The sequence below is a fragment of the Nyctereutes procyonoides genome, unplaced genomic scaffold (genome assembly GCF_905146905.1).
Source record: "Nyctereutes procyonoides isolate TBG_1078 unplaced genomic scaffold, NYPRO_anot_genome, whole genome shotgun sequence".
NCBI lineage: Eukaryota > Metazoa > Chordata > Mammalia > Carnivora > Canidae > Nyctereutes > Nyctereutes procyonoides.
Window position 1 is genome coordinate 1,360,448 of NW_026575117.1, and position 18,476 is coordinate 1,378,923.

Here is an 18,476-nt window from a genome sequence, read left to right on the forward strand (position 1 = left end):
GGTAACGAGGGATGGTGGCTCCGGAGAACCACAACCAGACTTCAGCAACTGCTGGCCTGGCCTGGCACGGAGAGCGCTGAGCGGCAAATGTGAAATTGCCCAATTAGGCAGCGCTCTGAGTATTATCGCCAGAGAAGGCAAGCCCAGGCACAGCTGATGAGTTAACCAGATATGATACAGAAAACATTTCCTTCTCCTTTTTGGCTTCAAGTCTCTTTTAAGGCTGTAGGTCTCTCCAGTCCAGTCGTACGTGGGGGCCACGAGGAGATGCCTGCTTCCATGGGAGGCCCTGCCCTGCTGTGGCTAGCGCTGCTGCTCTCCTGTAAGTAGAGGTTCAGGGACCCCTCCCCTCCCCCGGAGGGGCCGAGATGGATCTGGGAGCAGCTGGGGTAAGAACACTGGCCGTTTTTGTGGTGACTTTTTCTAAGCTCCGTGCAAACCACGGGGCATCTCATGGGGAATCTGTCGTGCACACAAGCTGGAGAACAGGGCAAAGCAGGCTGAGAAAGACCAGCCTGAAAGCCAGTCCCTGCAATCGCTCTGGCATCTCCCAGAGGGCAAGGGAGGGAGGACGGAGGAAAGAGAGGAGCTCTTACTCTCCCCGGGTCAGGTTCCTGGGAAGATGGTTGGCCCTTAAAACTCGGTGGATGAAGCTCTCATCATTACCCACATCCCCGTCCTTGGGAGTTCCAGAAGGGTGTGTGCAGCCACTAACTTTTCCTCTCTGGACTTTTGCAGCTCCAGGTGTCATGTCATCAGGTGAGTGAGTCCTTGTCCTTGCTCTGTCAGCCTCAACATGGCTGGGCACGCCCTCCCCACCGCCCCCGCTGTTTCCCTCCACTCCATCTCCTCTGCTTTCTGACGATGAGGCGTCTGCCCCTCCCCATCCAACCTGAGCCCCACTTGCACCTTGCCTGTCTTCCTTCTCTCCCCTCTTCGACAGCTTCTAAAGCACCACCTCCTTCCCTTGAGACACCGCCACTCTTTTTATGCAACAACCATCTCTGTGGAATATCTATTTTTTTATAAATTTATTTTTTATTGGTGTTCAATTTGCCAACATATAGAATAACACCCAGTGCTCATCCCATCAAGTGCCCCCCTCAGTGCTCGTCACCCAGTCACCCCACCCCCCACCCACCTCCCCTTCCAACACCCCTAGTTCATTTTCTGTGGAATATCTAAATGTGGAACACATAAACACCTAAGTGCCTCACAGGCACTACCCCATGACCTCATTCAATTCTGAAAACACCATCATCTTAGTCTGGTCACCATTTTGTACTTGAGGCCTTTGTCCAATTAAGTGCCTTGCTGGCCGTCCCGCAGCTAGCCAAGGGACAGCTTCTAACCCAAGCTCCTTGGGTCCAAGCCTAGCCCTGTTTCTGAACCCTTCCTCATCACCGTCCAGCACTTCTAGGCTTTGGTCAAATTTGTTCCACGTCTCTTTGTTCCTGAAAACCTATTAAGACTGATTCTCTCGGCGCTTCTCACTTCCTTCCAGAATTGACGTATACTTTTCACTCCGTATGCACTCACAGTTAAATAGTCATAAAAATTTAGAGCTGGGAGAGACTATGTTTCATCAAGTCCAACACATTTATTCATCCATTATTCACACACTCATCCACTCAGTAAATATTTAATGAACACATACTATGTACCAGCCATTGTGCTGAGCTAGGGCTGAACAGGACAGACCTCACCTCTATCTGCCCAGGAGCAGCAGTCCTCCCTGGCTTGGTTGTTTTTTTATTTTTATTTTATTTTTTTTGGTTGTTTTTTTAATACCCTACACTCATGTCCCGTCTTTCCTCGTGGGTGGGAAACTCCCTGGGGCCACAGCACTGACCCCACTTCCATAAGCCTAGGACTCAGGACGGTTTACGAGGGTGGACCAAACACAGACCGTCTCGCTGTTGCCGTGTCTGTGCTCCAGAGCCTGGACAGTTTTCTCTTTTCCCCTTCCTTATACCTCTTTCCACAATTTGATCTCCTCAAAGATACCTTGAAACCTACAGTGTCCATGAACCCGCCATGGAATCCAATATTGAAGGATGACAATGTGACTCTTACGTGTACTGGGAACAACTCCCTTGAAGTCAACTCTGCTGTGTGGCTCCACAACAACATCATTTTGCAAGAGACGACTTCACGTTTGGACATCAAGAAAGCCCAAATCCAGGACAGTGGGGAGTACAGGTGTCGGGAAAATAGATCCGTCCTGAGTGATCCTGTGTACCTAACAGTCTTCACAGGTAAGTTCTGGGACTATGGAAAGATGGATTCCCCCACGTGAGGAATGGCTCATCCGAAGCCGGGGAGGCATCAAGTTCTCCAAGGGCCTAGTGCACCGGGGTGGGATTCAGGCCTCACACTCAGGACCCGCCTGCTGCTCTCCTTCCACCCCTGCTCCTGCCCGGCCCTGCCTTCCTCCCTGGTTCTGGCTATCTCCACCTCCCGGTGCTGTCCCTCCACCCCACCTCACCTCTCTTTTCGGCTTGGGGCAGAGGCATAGGACACGTACAAAGGACATGTTGGGTATGTGAACGTTGCAAAGAGCTGAACATCCGAAACAGGATCAAAAGGTCTGATTTCTAAAATTTGCTCCATCATTTCCATGCGCCACGACCTGGACATTAGGTCGGCACTCTTGGTTTTGAAAGACATCCATGTAGATCCCTTACAGGCTCCGCTCTTAACTCAAAAACAAATCTCGTGTCTGCTTCAACTTTGCGTGATTCTTAGTGCGTTTCAGTTCTTACAACGACATTAGCCAGGAAACCCAACCCTTGACATTCCACGAACTCATCGTTAATGAGTATTTGTTGGGTACCTATGCACTCCGAGGTGATGGTGTTAGGCGCTGGGAATACCCTGTAAGGATCAGACGTGGCTCTGGGCCTCCTGAGGCGTGGAGCCACATGGGGAAGAGGACACTAAGCGAGTAACTACACACACATTGTGAAAGGTCGCGTGCATGTTCTGGGGAAGTTTTGGAGCTCACCGCGATTGATGGTAGGACTAGGGAGTCCCCAAGACGCAAGAGGGCAAAGAAGACCTGCCCCGAGGCAAGGGCTCCTTGGACAGAACAATTTTATTCCCTCTTAGTGTCCAGAACTGGCACCGACGGAGCTGAAGGGAGCACCGGCTCTCAAGCCGTCTGTGGACGGGCCCAGCAGGAGCGTCAGTGTGGTTCTAGGGCCCCAGAGTCGCTTTTCAGGAGGGGAGAGGGTTTATTGATATAGAGGACAGACCCTAAGCATTGTTTCAGGTTTCCTCTTTTATTGACCTTACGGGCTAAGAAGTGGGTTAATGATAAGCCGTGGTTCCTGATGCTTCCTCTGTGCGTGACCACGTCTACCTCTGTCCGTGTCTATGTACCCGTCCGTGTGCTGTTACGTGACCTAACACACGCTCTTCAGAGTGGCTGATCCTTCAAGCCTCTGCCAACGTGGTGATGGAGGGTGAGACCTTCCTCATCAGGTGCCATAGTTGGAAGAATTTGAGGCTCAAAAAGGTGACCTACTACAAGGATGGCACCCCCATCAAGTACTGGTACGAGAACTTCAACATCTCCATTAGCAACGTCACAACCGGAGACAGCGGCAACTATTCCTGCTCAGGCCAGATCCAGCAGAAAGACTACACCTCTAAAGTCCTCAACATTACTGTGAAAAAAGGTGAGCTGGTAAAGAAAGAGGGGGGCCGGTGGCCGGGGAAGGGAGAGAGAGGACCCCTGGGCCTGGAGCAGCGGCGGGGGCTCTGCCTCATGGGTCCCCTGGGCCGCGGGAGGGGCTTGGGCCGCGGCCTCCAAGGCCTTGTTTGTTTGCCGGCAGTGGTGACACCTGTTCAAGCTGTGGAATTTTTATGAGGACTAAATGTGATATCTGGAAATGGATGCGTAGCCTGTTAAGCACTGCCCAAGCATAACGGACGAAGTTGCTGGTTTGATCTCAAAGTCCTCTGTGGCTCCTGGGGAGGACACTTATGCTTATCAGGTTGAAAGGCAGTCTCAGAGTTGAAGGGATGAAGGCTGTGGGGAGCTTGAAGACGCCACCGCGCTTGAGGAGGAGGGAGGGGGAGGGAGACCCGCAGGCCGTGGGCTGGGTGCCCCAGTTGGGAGGAGATGGGCCTCCGGGGGACACCGAGCAGGCCCAAAGAGAAAGATGCTCCCTCCCAACTGCAGAGAAGAGAGGGAAGCCTCTCAGATATCTGCCTTGCTCGGAGGAAATCAGATATTTTTTGCTTGGTCGACTTGGCTCATACCAACGTCTAAAAAATCATGAGACCAGAAGCCAGAATTAAGCCTTATTGTCAATTTTCTGCTACCTGGTCTGAGACCGATGTGCTATTTAACTGTCGCTGGCCTTCCGGGATCCTTATCTGTAAAGTCAAAGGCTTGGTCTAGATGCCACTTGGGGAACTTGAAAAATACTGATGTTTGCATGTTATCTCCCGAGATCTGGATTTAATTGGTTTGGAGGACTGGGCATCAGTATTTTTAAAAGCCCGTCAGGGAACGGTCATGTACAGCCAGTGCCGAGAGCTGCTGGTCTAGGCAATCTCTAGGGGTTTCTGGCTGTAATGTTCTAGGGCTCTATGATTCTAGGATAATCACGAAAATCAGCACCTTGTAGACGGAATAAGAGAACCAATCACAAGAGAGGGACTTGGAAGGCAGCTTCAAGAAGCTCTGGCCCCGTGTCTTGGTTCAGGTGGTAAATGATGAGCGATCAGAAATGAGGCTCCGGTCGCCCCCACCCCCACATGCGTTGTCTCCTTTCCATCCCAAAGTCACATAGGGCCGCTGGTCCCTGAGCTCCAGAAAAGGGGTCACCTTTCCTAGGACCTCCCCTCCTTGGGCACACTGGCTTGAGGAGCTGGAGGCAGGGGCTATGGGGCGGATGGCAGGAGTTCTCCGGGAAGCAGACAGAGGAACCCAGATCCATGGGTGCTGCTCTCTGATCCTGGAGGCCTTAGCACGCTAGCGCTATTGGACGGAGGACTGCGCCAGGTCCTTCTCGTAGGGAGGATGAAGTCGTGAGCCCCGGTCATCAGCTCCTCATATGACTTCTGCTTCTTGTTGCGTCTAGAGCCCACCAAGCAAAACAAGTACTCCTGGCTACAATTCCTGATCCCGTTGGTGGTGGTGATTCTGTTTGCTGTGGACACAGGACTGTTTATCTCGACCAAGCAGCAGTTGACAGTGCTCTTGCAGATTAAGAGGACCAGGAAGAACAAAAAACCAGAACCCGGAAAGAACTGATGCCGCTGCTTAAGAAACGTCAGCATCAGCAATTGCTTCTCCATCGTCAGACACAGCTCACGATGCACACGGGAAGGTCTGCAGTCGTGGCTTTGCAGAACTGCTTCATTCAACCAACTCAGACTGATTAAGTGGCATGTGATAGTAGGTGCTCAATAAATGGCAGTTAGATAAATAAAAGAATGAGTAGGGTCATTTATTGGCACCTGTCAAAGACAAGTGCCATTTGAATAAAACAGCTGAAAAACAGGTAACATGATGCTTCTAAATACGTGAGGCTTGCTAATTTCTTTTGTGCTTCTAGAGGCAAGAACCACTAAGTTCTAGACTAGAGATGCTTTCTCTTAACCACTCGAAGTCTGGACTAGAACTACAAAGATGTGGGGGGGATGTTGGTGAGATGGATCATTTTTATGCTCTCATTTCGACATACCATTTATGAGCTTGTAGTGCTTGCTGAATCGGGGGCAATCTTGAGCCCCAGGACTAGAGGGATGAGGCTGAGTCCAAGATTCCCCTATGATCGTTTCTCCCTCTAACGTCTCCCAAACTTGTCTCCTGAATCCCCTCTAACAGCAACTGAACGGGGTGTCTTAGAGAAATCCTAGCAAATAATACTCACCAAAACTCTCAGCTCTGCAAACAGACGGATCTCAGGCAAAGACCCAATTTTGGTCTCCCACCCCCTGCCCCACCTTTGCCCATGGAGACAGCTACACAGGGGACTTGGGGAAAGAATTAGGAAGAGATGCAACACATGGTCGGTGCTGAGCATGAGGCTGCAACAGCCAACAAGAGAGCAGAGTATGTACAGCTTTGCTGTGATTTAGGACAATTACTAACGTAAGCGGGAAGTGAATCTAGGGGGAGATTTGTAAATACTCTTGAGGTTGAGAAGTCCCATTTTCTCCAAAAGATGTTGTTAGACCACAAAGCAGAGAGAATTATTGTTTTTTTTAAATATAATATGAATCTCCTTAATACTCTATACGTTTTTCGCAACAAATTAGACAGGTAAGAAATGGCCAGATTCCCAGTGAATATCCTTGTCACTTGGCTTCACATAAACAGGCCCGGTAAGTAGAGAAGAGATTTTTTTTTTCCTGCAATAACAGGCCAGGAAAGGTTCCCACAGGAGGCTTTTTGGTGTTGTTCTAGATAATTATCCTGCATTTTTAAAAAGATTTTATTTATTTATTCATGAGAGACAGAGAGAGAGAGAGAGAGAGAGAGAGAGAGAGAGAGGCAGAGATGCAAGCAGGCCCCATGTGGGGAGCCCGACGTGGGACATGATCCTGGGTCTCCAGGGTCACGCCCTGGACTGAAGGCGGCGCTAAACTGCTGAGCCACCCGGGCTGACCAATTCTGCTGCCTTTAGAGGAAGACAGAAGATCCATGAGTCTCTGGGACCATGGCCTTGCCACTGTCTTCACTAACAACATCTTGCTTCTCCATGTCCTAGACACAGCATCATACACAACAGACCAGAGAGCAAGTGACTTACTCCTTTGTTGGATCTGAGGCCAAATGACCCAAAATGAAGAGTAGAGAGATATTTAACGTTGATAGAAAGTCCAGGCTTGAAGAGCTTGAGATACATCTTCTGAAGGGGTGTCTAGGTTCTGGAGTATCACAACTCACCTCCACCTCCCCTTTATCCACACCCAAGCTGGCAAGGGCTCTGCAGAGAGCACACAGCTGGATCTTCAAGCCCCCGTGAACTGTGTGACTGGAGACAGTCACTTGCTAGTATCTGAGATTCCATTTCTTTGTAAAAAAGAGCAGTTTGGACTAGGTGGCCTCTAAGCTCCCTTGAGCCCAGACGCCCTGTCCCCAGTGACTTGGGAGCCTACTTCCCATGCGGTGAGTACACAGGTTCAGAGGCTCAGATGCAGCCCCAAGAAGCGCTGGTGTGAGTTCTCCCTTCATCCTCCACACGTTGTCTCTTCCCTGGATCTGAAATTCAGGTTTGTCTGAGACTTCTGTCTCCCATTCATTTCTTCCTGTTTTCTTCTCCATACATTGCTTGTTCCTTATATAAGGAATGTGGAAGAGAATCAGGACTTTGATATTTTGCGGAGCTCTAAAATATGGCATTTAAAAGGATGTGTTTTTATTTTTATACACACCAAACACTTTGTCTACAGCAGAGACAGAATACGTATGTTTACACAGGTGATTGCAATGGAGACAATCCACCTCCTGTGTCCGTCTCAGGGCCTCCTCTGCTACCTTCAATCTCTTACCACATTGGCCTAGGACAGTTCAGAGAGCAAATTTTCCTCCCACAGTTGCTGTTCCAAATCGGCTGCCACAAATCATCATGAATTCCTAATAATTAGAGATTGGTTTTGCTGAAAATCAACTCCGTTAACTCCCTACTGGTGGCCAGTGAAAGACAAATCCCACTGGTCACTTGAAGCATGGAAACTCAGACAAAAGATCCACCTTGGCAGTGTGCTGGGGAACTGAGTGCTCGAAGAGTGGTTCTGCTCTTTCTCTCTTCTCATGACAAAGGAAGCGGGACAACGGGATCATGTCCCTGACCCCAGAGATGGGAGCTTTACGTTGAGAATGGCAGAGGCACCTGCCAGCCCAGGTCCCTAGATGACCTTGCAGAGTGGTTGTGTCTTCTTGCCTTCAGTTGTCTGCCTGGTTCTGGACAGTTACCAAGCCCAAGCCCCCATCTGATGCTCCATCAACCTTCATGGCCTTCCCACCCCCAAACCTTTTCCCTACGACTATGCCCAGGATCACTGTCGAGTTAGCCTGCACATTATCACTTGTAGCATCCACACTCTTTCCCTTCCTGAAAATTGGAATGACATATCCTCACAGTTAGCCTTTCCTGTATTTGAAATTTTAAAAATCTCACTGAGAGTGGTCAGCAATCTCACTGCCAGGTAATTGAATGGAAATCCAGGGCTGCAATGCAACTGAAAATTGCTCACAGAAAAAAAACCCTGAAGATAAAGGAATGACTTCGTGTGGATTCTGAGAAAAGTTGAAAGTTTTATTTTTTTCACCCGTTTCCAAGAGGGTAATACTGCACTACTACCAACTAAATTGAGCCGCAGGAAATATAGTTCAATTAATAGGGTGATTTAAAAAAATTAATATATAGGAGTCACTGGCCTTCAGCCCTCACTAGAATATATCAAGGCTAAAAATCTGGGTTCTCGGTGGCCAAGTGCTGTCCTAGAAATGAGATCCTAAAATATTGCAGATTAGGATCCTCAGAAAATAGACTCTGATGTGGACTGGAATGTGACTGTTTCTTAGGGAGTGCCCTCAGTACCAACACCTGGGTGAGAGAGAAGGCGGGGGACCCCCGAAGACGGAGAAGCTGAAATGTGATGTAGTCACAGCAAATGCCACCATCTCACAGCTGAGAGCCCTGGAGCTGGGATGGCCCTTTGTAATCACCTTAGATCAAGGGACGGGTGCTGGTCTTCACACCCTGAAGTGGACAAGTCTTTGGAGGCTGTGCGCCCTGGGAAGATATGTGGCTGTGGAGAAAGTAGCTCCATGGCAAGAGCAATTTCCAAAGAGCCACTCAACTGACCCTTTTGGCCCAACGTCCTCCCAGCAGCTTGGGGGGATGAATGTGTGGGTCCCCAAGGTGTGCGATCTGGGTGGGGTCGCACAGCGTCCACGGAGTACAACTGTAGTGGAAGAGCGTGGAGCCCCGGCCGCTGGAACTCTACCTAACAGCTTTTCTGTCTGGATTAAGCAGAATAACTAAGCCTGAATATTTTTATAATTTCGACTATACACGCAGCAGCGCACCGTGCTGTGGTTTCTACAGACCTGAACACAAAGGCAAAGGACGTTTGACCTCCAGGTCGCCTTCCAGGTGAATGTTTTTTTTTTTTTGCAAAGTCAGACGTGTTAACTTGACTCAGAGAATTCCTGAGTTTCCACTGCCTCGTCCCATCCCCTGTGACCAGCGACGTCAGGACACTCTCACAGGTGATATTTTGCCTGGGCAGTGTCACCCCATGGCGCCAGCTGGATTCCGGACGCCATAGGAGCCACGTCTGGAGCTCAGGGTGTGCCCATTCCTTGGCGTGGGAGGCCAGAACGGGAGAGGAAGATGGAGGAGAAAGGACCCATCAGAGCGCACGTGTTCACCTTCTGAGATGCTCACATGGGAATGCTGTTTTTAGGTCAGGTTTTACATTGGGAGTATCTCAGAAGAAATGTCTGAAGATTAACCTCTGCGGGCTTAGGAGCTTACCAGAAAATTTTTTATTTAAGTCAACCTTCAGACTTCTGCTCATTGATAAGTGTTCTGAGAAGTTGTGGTGAAAATGCTTACATTTCCAACAGCATATCAGAGTTTAGGTCTAGCCCACAAAAGAACCAGGCTTTGCTTGGCTCCTTCCAACCTCTGTGCTTTTCACTCCTGGGCTGGAAATGCGGAAGGTGTTGAACTTTTCAACACGTTCCCCTTTACTGGTGTTTCCTCACCTCACCACCTCCAGGCTGTGGACAACACACCTCTATGCACTTGAGAGCTGATGACTTTTTTGACTTCCTATTTGTACCCCTCCTTCCCGGGAATGCCTGGGTAAGGCAGTTCTACCCTGGCAAGTGTGTACCCAGCCTCCTGAAGATTCCTCAGGAATCTGGGGAATGTTAGCAATTAGCAAAAGCAGATTACGAGATGGTCCTCCATGTCCACAGAAGAGAATATGCATGTGTCTCCTCACTTGTTAAAAAGTTGCACAAACTACTCCTACTTTCCTTTCAACAGCAGTGAAAGTCTTTCCGAGGTGGCTTCCAAACCCTTTGTTCATGGGCTTTGTAGAACACTGCCAGTTCTGTGTCTCAATGGAGTTGTGTGGCTGTGTGCACACGTGTGTGACAGGACGTGGATGGGAGTGACCCAGGCAGGTAAATCTTTCCCCTCTGGTCTTGGGCATTTGCTGAGCATCTCAGAAGGAGGCATGGGAAAACCATGACGAGCTCAAATGGAAGTCCCCAGTTTTAATTCCTTTACTAAAGTCTATTCTTCTTGATCTCATACTTAAAAGCCTTACTGACACAGCATTAAAATTAATATACTTTCACAAAATCAAATAAAAGGCTTTCAACAATCTCTCCTTGTTAAGAGGAAAGATTCCGCCCCACGGCTCTGTGCAGAGCATCCTTGACCTCTTTGTTCCGCAGGCTGTACACAACGGGGTTCAGCAAGGGGGTGATGACTGTGTAGGTCACAGAGAGGAATCTGTCCTGCCCCAGAGAACTCTGGGACTTGGGCTTAAGGTAGATGATGGAAGCGCAGCCATAGTGGATGATGACCACGGTGAGGTGGGAGGCGCAGGTGGCAAAAGCCTTCTTCCGGCCCTCAGCTGAAGTGATCTTAAGGATGGTGGAGATGATGAGGACATAGGAGATGAAGACCAGGCCCATGGGTAGAACCAGGACACAGACACTGACAACAAAGTTGATGATCTCGTTGACAGTGGTGTCCGTGCAGGCCAGCTTCAGCAGGGGTCTCACGTCACAGAAGAAGTGAGAGATGACAAATGCATCACAGAAGGGCAGGCCAAACACAGATGTTACCTGGATGATGGCCATGCTCAAGCCAATTCCCAGTGATCCATATGCCAGCTGGACACAGGTCTCTTTACTCATGATGACTGAGTACCGCAGGGGGTTGCAGATGGCCACGTAGCGGTCATAGCCCATGGCCGTGAGCAGGAAGCAGTTGTTGATGCCAAAGGTGAGATAGAAGAAGAGCTGAGTGGCACAGCCTTGGACAGCAATGGGCTGGTGGGGATTCAGGAGGCCAGAAAGCATACGGGGAATGATGGCCATGGTGTAGCAAGTCTCAGAGAAGGACAGCATGCTCAGGAAGAAGTACATGGGGGTGTGGAGGTGATGGTCCAGATGAATAATAGTCACGATGATGACATTGCCACAGAGAGTCAGTAGGTACAGAGTTAGAAAGACAGCAAAGAAGACAAGCCGGTGCTGCCACCCAAAGCTGGAGAACCCTTCCAGGAGGAACTCAGTCACAGCAGTGGAGTTTGGCATTGGCACTGAGGGAGGTCTAGGTCTGGACCAAGGACAGGTGTGATGAGCATACCGTGAAACAGAGTAGGCTAACCCAAGGCCTTCAGTTAAAAAGTGCATCCATCAGCTGAGCAATGCCTTGGACCTTGAGGGTCATCAGTATTCTCCATTGTCATCATCTTGACCCACTCTCTCCTTGGGTTCTATGGAAGTGTTGCCCCAGCATCCTGAGACTGATGGCAGAGAGAGCTCTGAGAGGGAAAGTAGAGACAGAGTAAAGGAAAGATGAGTAGAAGTAATTACCCAGACATCAGAGAGGGGAGTACAGGTCAAGGAGGAAGCTCGGTGCTATAGTTCCTCCTCAAGCACTCTTGAACTAGCCGGGAAGGATCCAGTGAGGAACAGTAACTGATGTGGAAGACAAAATGTAGCTGAGGCCCGTATCCTTTCAACACTGGTCAGGATGCACTGTCACAGCCCTACGCCCTAGCACCACCCTGAAGGGATTTCTGCTCCCCAGAACCCTATGTAAGGAAGTCCTAGGCTTCACTTCCCCAAGCCCTGCACCTAAAATCCCCGGTGATTGTGAAAGACTAGAAACGGGAGCATTCTGATGAGATGTTCCTCCTGAAAACCCTGCACCAAGTATCCTCTGAGGCCACAGAAAACGGCTTGATAAGGTACACAGCAGGCCGTTGGCTTATCTCCTTGAATTCTAGCAGAAAGCCATATGGAACAGATCTGAGGCCATCCCTTTGAGTAGGAAATGGGTTTTCCTAGTGTGAGAGCAAGGATTAAAATTCACCTAATCAGAGAAAGACTGGATGTTCTCTTTTCTCCCTCCAATGTTGCATACTCCGAGCTGAGATAGGGGCAGACATGAACTCATCTCATGTGAGCTCAAAATTAGAAACTATGAAGCAGCAGGTTTAGCCTGGCCCTTTAAACCCATGTCTACTCTTGGTAGAACTCACCATGTTCAACCATTACCTCCATTCAGAAAGCTGAGAATCATCCTTTTCCACGTGGAAAACAATCCCTCCTAAAATTCTGTCCTCTGTCCCCTCCTCCCTGTGCTTTCTACCAACACCCAACTTCTGAGCACACACAGCAATCATTCTCCGGAGGGTCTGCAATGTTCTCCCAACCGAGCTCCCTCATCGCATTGACCTTGGTCCAAGTCCAAACCTGCCTCCTGAATGAATGTTGTCATAACATTTTTTTTTAAAGATCTGCCAATGGGATTCACCCAAAGAATACAAAAACACTAACTCAAAAAGATTTACGCGCCCTTATGTTTATTGCAGCATCATGTGCAACAGCCAGATTACACCAGCCGCCCAAGTGTCCATCAGTAGGTGCGCAGATAAAGATGTGGAACGCACACACCATGGAGCATTACTCTTCCATAAAAAAGAATGAAATCTTGGCATCTGCAACAACGTGGCTGTAGCTAGAGAGTATAATGCTAAGCAAAGTAAGAGAAAGACAAATACCATACAATCTCACCTACATGTGGGATTTCAGAAACAAACGAATGAAGGAAAAAAGGGATAAGCCAAAAAACCAGATTCTTTATTGTAGAGAACAAACTGATGGTTATCAGTGGGGAGGCTGTAGAGGGAGGGATGAAACGGGTGAAGGGGACTAAGCGTGTGCTTATGGTGACGAGCACTGAGTAATCTATGGGGTTGCTGAAGCATTACATTGTGCACCTGAAACTAATGTAACACTGTATGTTAACTACACTGGAATTAAAATAAAAAAATTATAAATCTGCTTATGGAGCTTTCCTGCTTAAATTCCTTCAGTAGCCATCCAAAATTTTAAGCATAATGTTTAAAATCATTTGTAAATTGAATATAGTAATGGCTCCTAGAATCGCCGTATTAAAGGTGTTAGTGTATTTGAAGAGCTTGACTGCGGTGGATAGGGGTCTTCAGCCCAGCATTCTAGGATTTATAACAAGCCTGTGATTATCCAGCCTCAATTTTACACATTTTATCATGTCCCTTCCAATTGCTCACATGGACTCCGTCATGTGCTTTTAAAACCTTTCTTGAGGGATCCCTGGGTGGCTCAGTGGTTTAGCACCTGCCTTTGGCCCAGGGCGTGATCCTGGAGACCCGGGATCAGGTCCCACATCGGGCTCCCTGCCTGGAGCCTGCTTCTCCGTCTGCCTGTGTCTCTGCCTCTCTCTCTCCCTGTGTCTCTCATGAATAAATAAATTCTTAAAAAAATAAAATTAAAAATAAATAAATAAATAAATAAATAAATAAATAAATAAATAAAACCTTTCTTGGGGTGCACCCACCAGATCCATGTACTGCGACACGTATTATCCCGACACAGACAGGCTTCAGCAGAATAAGATTTTTAGTTTTGCTTTCAATCCCCTTCCTGAAGACACCCGACGTTCTCCTTCTCCCTTAGACCACAGTAGCCAGTCCAGCTGACACATCTAGGAACAATCTGTAGTGACATCCAGGTTGCGTTCCTGGGTGATAATGGATAGTTCAGAACCCATCACTGGAAAACCACAGTTTTCATTATACTTGCACACTTACGCTGAAATTCATCCAGCTTATTCTTATAACTTCACTTTCCTGGCAGAAGATTTTACTCATGCCTCTAGCCTAGAATATTTCGGTTTCCTTCCTCCTCCAGACCATTAGTCAGCTCTGAATTACCCACACCTGAAACAACTCCATCCCAGCACCGTTATGTGGGTAGATTCAGCAGAACGGCCAGTGAAGGAGGCACAGAGTGGGATGGCGAAATGAGGAACACTGGCAGGAGCAGGATTACTCATCCACGGTGCAAGAAATGGAGGTGAAGGTAGGAGACAAACCGGGAGGGAGGACACAGATGGACATCAACCTCAAAATTCAGACCATATCTTTAACTTTGGGGTTGTTACCATTTCTTTCTTTCAAATAAATGACACATACACAAAAAAGTGAAACAAAGCCTGTCCCTGACTCAATCTTAGATGAATATACTACTTACATTTTTTCACCAGGGAGGAGAACTTATCATCTCATTATTCTCTGATTTTTTTTAATCTTCTGTGAATAACAAAATTTTGCTTCAAATCCAAGCAAAACTGTTTCTTCAGGGGTTCAAAGTGTCGAGTACGTCACAAAATGTGAGTGTTGGTATCAGGAACAGAAAGATAACCAAGCCACGGTCCTTGGCCTCACAGAGCTTGGATTTCTGCACGGTCTTTTGAACAGGACCCCATGAAAGGTCCCTCAAGTCTTATGTCCCTCCTCCTTACATTAGTTCATGTATCCACACTTCCAAAATGATAAAAATCACAAGACCTTCTATGATAGCTCGTGTCACCCGGACCACCGGCCACTGCGGGCTCTCTGATGACTACGCGACCGTCAACACGCACCATCCCCGCAGATAAGGAAGTGGAAACTCACCAACAGCCTGTTCCTCTGCTCTTCTGAGAGTCACATCCCTCCGCTCAGAAAAATTTGACTGCCTGCAATAAGAGATATGGGTGTTCTGTTTTGTTTTTACTAATAGTTATAAAGCATTTCCCAGAGTTTTGTCAATGCCCTTCCTGAATGATTTAAAACCCATCGGTTACTTGAGTTTAGATCACTGTAAAAATAATGCTATTCTACCAAAAGTCTGCAAATTTTCTTATCTGAAGATTACTAACATCTTATTAAGCAGAGCTGTGGTTTAATAGGAACCCCTCCTTCGCTGGCTAAGCTTGAGATACCACCCAGAATGTGACACTCGAGAAACTAGAAAGGAAGGAAACAATGCATCACCCCGTCTTCCAGTGTCTGAGTCTACAAGCGACGGACAGAAAAAGTCCCATTAAGTTCCTCTGGATTCCCACAGTCTCCTCTGACAGAAGCTCCTTTATGGGTCACAAAGCAGTAACTCTGGCTTGAGGTTTCTTAATAAGGTGCAGACTGTCTCAGACTCCTGGGTCTCTCTCCCCAAAACAGCAGCAACTAGTCCCGAGTGACCAGGAGCAGAGGGCACAATCCAAACAGCACAGCACCTAGAGACCTCGTTACTCAGGAAGCTCGTTTGCTAATCCTGGGATTCACATTTTCAGAGAGAGACAGAAATAGTTGTCTTGGCTCTTAGGAGAAATCTCTGGGGTGAAAGGGCTGACTTCAAAATTTGTTGGGTTGGGCCACAGTCCTGCTAAGGTCTGTGCCATACTTCCTGCCCATCTCTCTGGTGCCAAAGGAGAGGAGCTTAAGACCTTGTGGAAATGACTCTTCACGTGTGGCATAAGGAAAGCAACAACTGTCAAGTAGGATCCAAGTGTGGACCCCTGCTGCCAGGTCCACCGAGGACTGACCTTCAGATACCCCGCACTGGATGCCAGTCTAAGTCCCAGCAAACAATCAGCAAGCCAGTCTCTGACTTGTGCTGTAAGAACTTTGCACATTTTTACTTAAATTCCAGCTAACATACAGTGTGAAATCAGTTTCAGGTGTACAATATAGGGATTCGACACCTCCATAGGACAGCCGATGCTTCTCACAAGCGCATGCCTTCATCCCCATCACCTGCTACACCCATCCTTACCCCCTCCCGCCCTGTGATCATCAATTTGTCCCTATAGTTAAGATTCTGTGGTGCCTGGCGGGGGGTGGGGGGGTCCGTTGGTTGAGCCTCTGCTTTGGGCTCAGGTCATGATCCCAGAGTCCTGGAGTGGAGCCCCTGCTCAGCGGGGAGCCTGCTTCTCCCTCTGCCCCTCACCTCTGCTCAGGATCGATCTCTCTCTCAAATAAATCTTTTTTTTTTTTTTTTTTAAGATTCTGCTCCTTGGTGTGTCTCTCCCCCCCTCCACCCTTTGCTTGTTTTTTTCTTAAATTCCACCTATGAGTGAAATCATATGGTTTTGTCTTTCTCACTTTTATGCCTTTTTTAAATATTGAAGTATAGTTCATGCATGATGTTTGTTACACTAGTTCCAGGTGTGCAACATAACCCTGTCCTATGCCTTGCTCACCACGCGGGCAGCCACCAGCTTTCAGCAGGCAACACTATCCTCTCATCCTGGTGACTTATTCTACTTTCAACCAACCTCTCTCATCTCTGCTCTGCTCGCTGCACACCCCCCACCATGCTGGAGCCCTGGCTCAGTTCCCCCCAAGACCTCAAACCCCCAAGGCCCCCTTCCATATACTACGTCCATCTTACTACCCACAGCCCACATGGACGTTAATGAGTAGCTTTAAACTAGGTAAGAGTTGGCACTCAGTTGTCACCTATTTTTTCACTCCTTAGTTCTATTCATTGCATTGATCTTAGGTTCCTAATTCAATTGTAAGCACCTTTCCAGACTCTTATCTCTCCTCTCAGGGTACTTAGAGCTGCTACTAATCAAAGTAATTACCAGCACTTATGATACTTGCTCTTTATAGGCTACGTACTAAACTATGCAACGTACATGTTAATTCATTTAATCCTAACAATAAATCTATACGGCAGCATGACTGTATCCATCTTCGCAAGAGAAAACAGGCCCAGAGATGTTTTGGAACTTTCTGTAGGTCACTGAGCTGATATATGAGAAACCAGGACTTAAACCAGGCAATCTGGCTTCAGGAGAAACACTAGCCCAAGTCTGGACAAAGAAGAATTCTCCATAGCTATGGGTTACATGGAAGTTAACTTGAAATCATGCCCAGTGGTGGCACAGCTGGTGACAGCAATCTAGGAAGGCAGCTTGGTTATGGTGGAAAAGAAGTGGGCTGGCGGTTGTGTTTACTCTGCTTTAGTGTCCAGATCTGGTGGGCTTTTGGACAGACACTTCTCTGATCCGGTCCTCCCCCTTCATCTGTGAGTAATGAGGTCACACTGTGACATGGGATGGTGATGACAGGGATGCCTCACCAGATGTTGCCCTGCACTACGCATCCTTCACGTGGCCTCGTGTGACTCCCAAGAACACGGCGAAGTAGACGTATATTAGCGTATCACTCTCCCCATTTTACAAATGAAGACACAAAGGTCAAGTAAGAGAAGGGGAATAAGTGGCCCTTTCCTGGGTCCCTTCCCCCTGTGACTCTTCACATCTGCATACAATCGAAGGACTGAAACCTCTCTCTTCCATCTCTGCAATGACGACAAGAGGGTGAGTCCCTGAATGATTGAGAGGCCGAGTCTCCATAAAGGAAGGACATGGAGAAGTGTTAGCCTAACACCCCGTTTGCAGTTTCTTCAAGGAACTCTAATTTGAGGTTTACAGGCTTTGGTCAAAACACTGAAACAGGATGAGCAGAGCATCTGGCGGGCTCCACGTGCTCCAGGGCTGCCCTCTAGGTGAGCGGGTAACGAGGAAATGAATCCTCACACCCGGAAACCAGCTTCGGTCTCACTTGATCCCTGCTTCCTGATATGGTCTCGCCCCTCATCTGACTACCTGCTAGGGGGTCAAACAGAGGAAGATAACATAATGTAGAGACTCGGTCGATCTGTACTATTTTTTTCTCATAGAGCAGAGGTAAGCAAACCACTGACTGCTGACCCGTGAACCCGCCATCAGTTTTTGCATAATCTACAAGGATTATATAGGATGGTCTTTACATTCTGTAATGATGGGAAACAAAAGTTAATATTTTGTGACATGAAAACTATGAAATTCAAATTTCAGTAGCTTTAAGTCTTTTTTTTTTTTTTTAAACCATAGCCACATTCACTCATGTACTGCCTATGGTTGCTTTTCTGCTACCATGGCAGCATTTAATAGTTGCAACAGAGGCTTCTGGTCCACAGATCCTGAATTATTTACTACCTGGCCCCGTTCGGGAGAAGTTTGATGTAAGGTGTCCAGGCTGCAATAAATACACTGATGTACTGATGTAAAGTGTCCAGGCTGCAATAAATACACACTAACCATACCAGGGACAAGAGGCCAAAGGGCTAAGAATCAAGAAGAAAAAAAAAAAGCACTTAATAGAAATAGACTCTTAAAAAAGTCACTTATTAAAGTTATTAGATACAACTCTGAGATAAATAGATTGTGGGAGATGCATCATAAGGCGACGCACACCGGTCACATCCATGGATGATCCTCTCCTCCTGAGCGTAGGTGGAACTGGGACTTGCCCCCACCCAGGAGAGCAGGTGATGGGACGTCACTCCCAGGCTTACATTACATCCTAGAAAAATCTGTGTTAGCAGACTGGAG

The 18,476-nt window shown here is 47.9% G+C and overlaps 2 protein-coding genes across 3 annotated transcripts; one reads left to right on the plus strand and one right to left on the minus strand.

Annotated features, from left to right (window-relative positions):
- The first annotated feature begins 234 nt into the window (after positions 1–234).
- FCER1A (Fc epsilon receptor Ia) lies at positions 235–5,446 on the plus strand. Of its 2 annotated transcripts, none has more exons than XM_055334082.1 (5): positions 235–322; positions 739–759; positions 2,004–2,258; positions 3,426–3,683; positions 5,097–5,446. In XM_055334082.1, the coding sequence occupies exons 1-5, from the start codon at positions 268–270 to the stop codon at positions 5,267–5,269; spliced, it is 762 nt and encodes a 253-aa protein (XP_055190057.1). In that variant the 5' UTR covers positions 235–267; the 3' UTR covers positions 5,270–5,446. The 2 variants fall into 2 exon arrangements, with proteins under 2 accessions (XP_055190057.1, XP_055190058.1); XM_055334083.1 differs by having other exon boundaries at positions 2,022–2,258.
- Positions 5,447–10,381: 4,935 nt separating this feature from the next.
- Positions 10,382–15,859, minus strand: LOC129515142 (olfactory receptor 10J3-like). The gene is made up of 2 exons (XM_055333870.1): positions 15,822–15,859; positions 10,382–11,336 (listed from the first exon to the last, which is right to left on the minus strand). Exons 1-2 carry the CDS (start codon positions 15,857–15,859, stop codon positions 10,382–10,384), a joined length of 993 nt encoding a protein of 330 aa, XP_055189845.1.
- Positions 15,860–18,476: the final 2,617 nt, after the last annotated feature.